The 8,532-nt window shown below is 38.3% G+C and overlaps 1 protein-coding gene across 4 annotated transcripts in view; it reads left to right on the plus strand.

Annotated features, from left to right (window-relative positions):
• Positions 1 to 7,745, plus strand: part of TBCK (TBC1 domain containing kinase) — a 226,236-nt gene extending 218,491 nt beyond the window's left edge. For all 4 annotated transcript variants that reach the window (XM_021101700.1, XM_021101699.1, XM_021101698.1 and 1 more), the window contains one exon: positions 2,786 to 7,745. In XM_021101700.1, the coding sequence (XP_020957359.1) occupies positions 2,786 to 2,896 (111 nt within the window). In that variant the 3' untranslated portion in view covers positions 2,897 to 7,745. The remainder of the gene's footprint in view (positions 1 to 2,785) is intronic.

An 8,532-nucleotide genomic window follows, 5' to 3' on the forward strand; every position in this document is an offset into this window, starting at 1 on the left:
GCTTGATATACCTTGTTGTGATCTCCTGTACAGAACTGTAAGCACTGTGAAAACTGGAACAGTGCCATAATCTTAACCTGAAAACTCAACATTTGCTCTTTTTCCTTACTGAAGCACAGGCTTGCTTCTTTTCAAGGCGCCTAAAATTTGCCTTCTCCTTGCACTCCATTTCTGCTTTTCTTCTTAGACCTCCCACATCATAGCAGCCTGATTGTTCTGAAAGTGCTCTGTTTCGCCTGCTTTGCCTTTACTGTTTTCTAGCTCAGTAATTGTTATGTCCCTCCTGACAATCACAGTGGGAGCTCTTTCCAGCTCTACAGCATAGTTTGAGAGATTAGTTAAATGTACAGTAAGTCCTTTCTTACTCATTTTTCCACTTCTACAGTGTTTTAAAAGTAGTAAATGCCAAGACTGCTTATCCGCAAGCCCTTTTGAGTAATGATATGTTTATCTTAGAATTCTGACCTAAATGGTAAGTGTACTGCTGCATGTAGGAGAATGAAGGAAGATGTTTCAGTAATCACATGGTACCAAGGACTGTGCTGCCTGCACATGACTCTAGGCAGATGAATCTGATGCCTCTGTTCTTAAGGACTGAGGTTTGAAGAGAAAAAAAAGTGGGAAAAACAGGATGAAGACCAGCTCACGTTGGCACGCTAGCTCACTTGATACCTTTTGAAATACAGGTGTGCTATTTCTCTTCAACATTAATTATCATTAAGGGTGCCCTCAGGTGGCTCTAAAAGAGTTTGGGCTCAGCAATATGAATAGCCGTTTGACTCTCTCTTAGGGCACTTCAGAGGATGGTGGAGAAGATAACTGGTGTTCGCAGTATTGAGATCTATTTCTGTGAGTTGTTTTGAAGATTGCTAAGATCCAAGTCCAGCAACATCTATTTCACTTGTTTTACTGATGCCTTTATCCTTTTGGCCTAAGATAGTATTTTTCAAAATACTGTTCACGGGGAGTTCCCGTCGAGGCTCAGCGGTAATGAACCCGACTAGTATCCATGAGGATGTGGGTTCAATCCCTAGGCTTGTTCGGTGGGTTAAGGATCCAGTGTTGCTGTGAGCTATGGTGTAGGTCACAGACACGGCTTGGATCTGGCATTACTGTGGCTGTAGCATAGGTCGGCAGCTGCGGCTCCCATTTGACCCCTAGCCTCGGAACTTCCATATGCTGCAGATGTGACCCTAAAAAGACCAAAAAAAAATTGTCCACAGACTTCCTGCTTTTGTTTCATCTAGTGATTTTTGTTTAAAAATAAAAACAAAAAAACACATTCCTGAGCCCCAGATTAACAAAGCAAAATCTCTGAATGAAGCCTTGAAGTTATCCTGACCAAACCATCAACTGAGTCTTTTGAACCATAAAGTCTAGACTGCTGGCTTCAGACTTCACCAGTATTAAGCCTCAAACACTCCCAAAAAGCACTGGCACTGTGAGCAGGTATTTGTTATTTTTCTTGAAGAATCTGAGATCAGATTATGATAAAGTAATTGAAAAGAACCCAAGGACACAACACCCAAGGAAGAGGAATAGAATACCACCTACAGAGAGAGAGTGGCCAGAGAGCCAAAGAAAACCTTCTGCACTTCATTTTTGCCCTAGGTTGTTCTTCCTTTATCATAGTTTAGTTCAAACCAGCATGCATATATTGAGCCCCTACCATGTGCCAGGCACTGGGGATAAAAAGAAACAGAACAATCTCTCTGGCCTAGGGGAGTTTATGGTTTACAAGATGAAGCAGACTCTTAAATAGGAAATTTAAATAAATGTAGTAAGCCAAAGATAGAGATTTGCATGAGAAATTTGGGGGGAGAGGGGCTGAGAAGAGGGCCCCTAGTGGAAACTTAGCTCCTAGACAAGAGTAGGAAAATAAGTAGAAATTAGGCAGATGTGGGGTTGGGGGAGTGGGGTGGGGTGAGTGATTTGCAGAGAAACTAAAAGGGAGGCAAGGAGCTAGTGGGGAATAGAACATGTTGCCAACAGAGGGTGCACAGCCAAAGGCTCTGAATCCTAAAGTGATCCCATCTATCGGGAATTGATTACGGTCCAGGACCGCTTCATCATAAAGGACGAGGAGTGGAAAAAGATAGTCAGTGAACATGAATAGGCGTACAGGGGCCAAGTCAGGGACATATGTGTATGCCTTGATAATTTCTCACAGCTCTGCTTTACTAGGCATCCAGAAGAATTCTTGGAGCATTCCTTCCAGAAGTTTATTCCTTCCAAGTTTATGGTCTCAAACTGCTAATTGCATTTGCTCCCAAAACCAGTTTATGGGCCTTCCCTGGGACATTGTGCATGTAATTGCATTAACTAATACACTGACAACAGTATTTTTAAAAATGTTCAAAATGTAGATTTGAGAATGTTTTGACTATCATTGGAAGGATACATGAAAAATAAGAATATTAATGCTCTCTAGAGAGGGAAACTGAGAGCTGAGGTAGGAGGAATTTACATTTCACTGTATACCCTTTTATATTGTTTGAATTATTTACTGTATCTATTTATTGCCTATTTGAACAAGTTTAAAAGAGAACTAAAGAGGGAGTTCCCTGGTGGTTCAGTGGAGTAATAAAAAAGAACTAAAGATACCACATTTATCCCAGAGTATAAATATATTGTGATTTAATTAAAAAACAAATTAATGATTTGGTGATACAATAATAACAAGAGTAATGTCATTAGTTTTGTCTTTCACAACTTGAGGAAAAAAATGAGATTAGAGAAATAGCAATTGTGTGTATCCTTTTAAAATTTGTCCTTCTTTCTTCAGTTTGCAGCTCATCTTGTGAAGATGAAATATCCAAGAATCTGTATTCTAGATGGTGGTATTAATAAGATCAAGCCAACAGGCCTCCTCACTGTCCCATCTCCTCAGATATGAAGGACAAGAGTATGGCTGACAAAAGGACAAAGTGGCATCACCCCGGCAGCACAGCTCTTCACAGCCTTGCCACTCTAAGACAAAACTAGACTTCCAGGTTATTGCATTTCCATAAAGTTTTGTCATGAGACATTTTTTTTTTAAATCTCATGATCCAAATGTTCAGCTATCCAGGCAACAAACTTGACAGTACATGTATTGCTGAAAGAATTTTCTTAACAGTGAAATCCGATCATGTATTTTCACCACACCAACACAAAGCCAGAAGAATTCAGCTGACGAGGTAGATTTAGCATTATCAAGAAATCTCAGTTGCACTGAAAAAGCTGTTTTCCATTGCACTGAACAGAGAGTCTCAACAAAGGTATTCCTTACAAATATATACTGAATGCGGGCTGAGATCATCCTTCCATGATAATGAAAAGTGAAAAGCTATTCACAATACATTCCTTCTGAGTAAATGCCACATTGACAACTCCTTTTTGACTCAGACATGTGTGTGTGTGTGTGTGTTTGTGTGTGCGCGCGCGCGCACGCGTGTGTGTTTAAAGGGAGAAGAATTTAGCTCATTGGAGAAAGTAATAATAGTTTACCTCCAGAAAAATGAAAGAAACCATTCATATTATAAGTTATGTATTCATTTCCTATAGCCAAGAAACCCAGAATAAGAGTGACTTCAACTAGATGTTTATGTCTTTCTCACATAAATGTCTGCAAGGTCACTACGGGGCTAGTATGTTGGTTTCATAATGATTGAGAACTCAGGTGTCTTTTCTTATTCCTTTACCATCCTCAACACCTGGTTTCTAGCTCATGGAGCAAGATGACCACTCTCCTCCCACCATTACATCTCCAATTTAGAAGGAAGGGGATAAAGGAGGAGAGGGGGAAGAAGAGAAAAGGAGAAAAGAGTGAGGAAGGAAGGAGAAAAGAAGGAGAGAAGGGAGGGCATGCTCCTTCTCTTTAAGGGCACAAACCTTAAGGTGCACATATTGCTTCTGCTACATACCATTGGCCAGAATTTAGACATGTGGCCACAACTAGCTCTCAGGGAAACCTGGAGTACAGTTTTGGCCACGCAACCATCTACCCAGTAAAAACTGTTCTTACTGTGTGGGAAGAGGGGAACACACTGAAGGACAGCTGGCAGCCTCTGTCACATTCTGCTAAACATTAAGTATTGGAGTTCCCTGGTGGCCTAGTGGTTAAGGACTGGGTGTTGTCACTGCTGTGGATTGAGTTACTACTGTGGCTCAAGTTTGACCCCTGGCCCAGGAACTCCTGCATGCCTCAGGCACAGCCAAAAATAATAATAATAATTTTAAAAAATTTTAAGTAAGTGTTTCATTGAATCTAAGGTACATTACATTTTTAGGTGCCATGAAGAAAAAAATGCAGTGAAATAAACTGTGACATACTGTCAATTATATGACTAATTTCCACTTCAGAAATGTGAAAAATATGCATTTTAGAATTATTAAGATACAATATATCTTTTTGACTATCTTCAGTTTTGTTTTAACTAAAACATATTCTTTTATCTTTAACTTATATTCCTTTTCAGTGTTAGGGCTGCCTGTGTAGAACATTTCAATGACAGCCTCAATTTAACTTTCTGGACTCTGGTTTTATTATTGCTGGTTGTGAGGGGGGGGCATCTTTTTATTGAGATATAATTTACATACCATAAAATTCACCCCTTTAAAATGTGCAATTCATGTTTTTTAGTAGATTCACAAAATTGTGCAATCATTCCTAACTTCCAAACATTTTCAAAGCCCAAAAAAGAAATCCTGTACCAATTATCAGTATTACCCATTGATTCTTCCCAAGATCTTTAATTTCTGAATACAGAGTGACATAAATATCCAGCTTCATTCTTGCATGTGGATATCAAGTTGTCCCAGTGGCCATGTTATTTTGTTTGTTTTGTTCAATGAAATTACATTGAGTCAATTACCAAATACATTTTGGATACCTACTGTGTATAAGACACTGACATACTCAATGGTCATATTATTCTGTGATTTTTATGTAATATACAAAGAAAAATGTGAAAATTAATGAGAAAAGAAAATTTGCCATAATTTCTCTAGCATCATTTTTGGGCTATTATCTACCCAGGTTAGGAAAATAAGTACTCCCATCCTTCCCTTCAGTCTTTGATGACTTATTTGACCCCATAATCATAGTGCAGCACTGATGGTCACTTGGAAGGAATGGTTCTGAGTCTTAATTTTTGCCTTACTGAGAAAGCAGAGAAAGCTGGGGTGGCAGGGTGGTGGCTAAGATTTGAACTGGATGGGGAGGAAGGTAGCGAGAGAGGTTAAAGACCTGAGTGTTATGAGGAGAGCTGGTGAGAAGACAGTGGTAGGCAGCCTCCGTCACAATTTTGCATTTGGTCCTTCTTAAAACTTGATACTTTTAGGCTTTTTTTGAAAAAAAAAAGATTTTTAAGCATTTAAATTATTAATAATATTTACTCTTCTCAATAGTAAAACAAGAAAGAGCATACAATCACTGCCATGTTTATGATGTAGGGCGTGTTCTTTGATGACAGGTGGTTTCAGTAATGTTGACCTCAACAACTACTCATTGAATTAAACCTATATAACCCATGATTTGTAGAGGTCCTTTTGTAATGTATTATTGACTCCTGCACTGTCGTTATTAGCACTGTTTTGTTTCACTAGCAATCTCTTCCTTCTTCCTTGAATTCCCTTATTACCTCCACCAGCCCCATACACACACACACACACACACACACACACACACACACACACACACACGCATGCATTTGTAAATGCTTCATAATCCAGCACTAGTAGCATATCCTCCAGTCTCCTCTGACTTCCCTGTATTCGCTGAGGCTATATTAAGAACCTCAAATCTATCAAAGCATTCCATTCATACTTCTAACAATAGACTTACTACACCATTTTGCAATCATCCGTTCACATGTGGAACCTTGTTTAAAATATGAGCTCCTTTAAAGTCAGAGGCCGTAATTTAAACCTCTTGTTATCTTTGGCAACACAGTACACTGGAGATGCATGATAAATGTAAAATTACATTGAATACTTAGCTTACGAATTTTAGAATCTATATGAATAGAAAAAATTGAAACAACCAGGTAATTTTTTTCAAGTGTCAAACTTATCTGGTACTTGATGATATATAAACAAATTGAGGAGTTCCCATTGTGGCTCAGTTAAGAACCCAATATCGTGTCCATGAGGATGTGGGTTCCATCCCTGGCCTTGCTTAGTGGATTAAGGATTTGGCATTGCCACAAGTACAGTGTAGGTCACAGATGCAGCTCAGATCTGGTGTTGCTGTGGTGTAGCCCCCAATTCAACCTCTAGCCCTGGAACTTCCATATGCCACAGGTGCAGCCCTTAAAAAGAAAAAAAAAAAGAAGAAAAGAAATATATAGATCGAAATATCAGTTCACTGAGTGAAGAAAGGATCTCTAATAGGCTTCTACCCAACTCTAAAATTCTGTAATCCTAGAAACTGGAACAGATAACTTCTAACAACAGAATAAGCTAAGCTAGTTTATTCCCTTTCCAAAACATAGAAATGTTAAATTTGGAGAGAATATTAAAAATATCTAAAAATTAACATAGTTTGAAAGAAATAAACAGAAATTCCTTGATAGCAGCTATGAAGAGGAACTGAAACACTGTTAGTTCTGTGGGATATCAGCAATCAACACAGGCTCTAGAAACTGTGGTTTTAACATGTGCGTAGGGATAGAAGCCTTTGGTTTGCTGGTAGGGCGTTGGTATTAAGACTACTTTACCAAGTGACAATTTCAAAGAAGTCTTCACTCATGAGATTACTAGAAATAACTTCATACCAAATCAGGGAAGCTGTAGGAGAGATGTTCATGGCCTTGTGTTTTGAGTGAAGAAAGATAGATCTCCTGTGCTAGACAGATGGAGGACAGCCTTCAATGGAAAGGCTAGAGGAAATCTCCAAATTAGAACAGACTGTAGGGCATGTGCTCATCTGACTATTTACAAATGAGAACAATGAATTATATCAAACTTTTGGAAAGCATAGTTGATGCCAGGTACTTACTTCTTCAACTCCTCTGTTTCCTCCTCCAAATAGTTGTCAAAAAATACTGCTTTAGAGATTAATATCAAAAGTGTGGTACAGCCTTTCAAAAGGGTCTAAGGCAATAGTCTCATCTGGTGAAATCTACTATTTGTGGAGAAGACTGCTGCCTTGCCTGCCATAGCATTGTGGATGTTTTAATCTATCAGTCGTAAATAATTACCTCATTGGTATACCTGCTGGCTCTTCATATGCCTGTTGTTAACCAAATAATGTATTTTTCTTCATAAGTAAGCCAAAAGTGGAAGCAAAACAGTAATATTATGATAGATTTTTCTATTGAAGTGCTCAGTTCATGTGTACTATTTCTAATAATATTAGATAAAACTGGACAGTTTTATCTCACACCAGTTCTATGTCATTTAATGTTAGAAATAGTTCACATTATTAAGAAGCTATTTTAAAACAGCTATTTTTTTTGAAAAGTTGCATGTATTTATATCTTTTCTGGGTAATTTTCTTGTTAATGTCTTATGATAGATGCTTGTCACATGAAGACTAAACTTGGATCTTTGGCATATTCCATATTCTATAGATAGATTGTGATATTTGTAGCTCGTACTAGTGACTTTCAGGCCTAATGTCTCCACTTGGATTAACATTCTTTGATATCCTTTCTCATCTCTTTCAGAGACTCACTTTAGTTTGCATTGTCTTTAGCATTTCAATAATACCGTTCTGTTCTACTGCTCATGGTGACCAATAAACAGTGTATGGATGGGTACCAAGGCACAGTATTGGCAACATTCTTTGATATTATATGTTACTCCTCCAGGTGGTGAAGATATAAACAATGTCCTGTCTTGGCTTAAAACTGATCTTGATGCAATAGCAAATTCATGTAAAGCATTAGATCAGATTATAAATATTGCTTCCTGCCATTCTAAAAGATTCAACTTTTGGAACTATTATTGCCTTTATATTTATCTATGACTTTTCAAAAAACATTACATGGCTTATCATTCTTTTAAAAAACTGTTATAGTGGGGTCACTCATCAAAAGTATTAAAAACTGAGACAGTGAGACAATCCTTGGAGTTCCTGTTGTGGCCCAACAGTTACAAATCCAGCGAGTACCCATGAGGATCCAAATTGGATCCCTAGCCTCGTTCAGTCAGTGGGTTAAGGATCTGGTGGTGCCATGAGCTGTGATGTAGGCCAACAGCCACAGCTCAGATTTAACCTCCTAGCCTGGGAACTTCCATATGCCGCAGGTACATCCCCAAAAAGCAAAAATAAAAATAAATAAAAACTGAGACAATCCATGCATTAATTTTATCATTAAACCTAGGAACTTTTTTTGTTTATCATTATTAATTTTTTCTCAACTATATTAGCATACTTTTCAATCCATTAGGGTAGAATAATTTAGTATTTTAGGGCTTATACCGTGCTGGAACTGGCTCCTGGTGGCTTGGAACAGCTGAATGTGCCCATTTCTTCCCAATTCCACAGTCAATGATCTCACACTGGCAGCTTAAAATTGGCCACAGCAGGAGTATTTACACTGT

This window comes from Sus scrofa, chromosome 8 (genome assembly GCF_000003025.6).
Source record: "Sus scrofa isolate TJ Tabasco breed Duroc chromosome 8, Sscrofa11.1, whole genome shotgun sequence".
NCBI classification, from domain to species: domain Eukaryota; kingdom Metazoa; phylum Chordata; class Mammalia; order Artiodactyla; family Suidae; genus Sus; species Sus scrofa.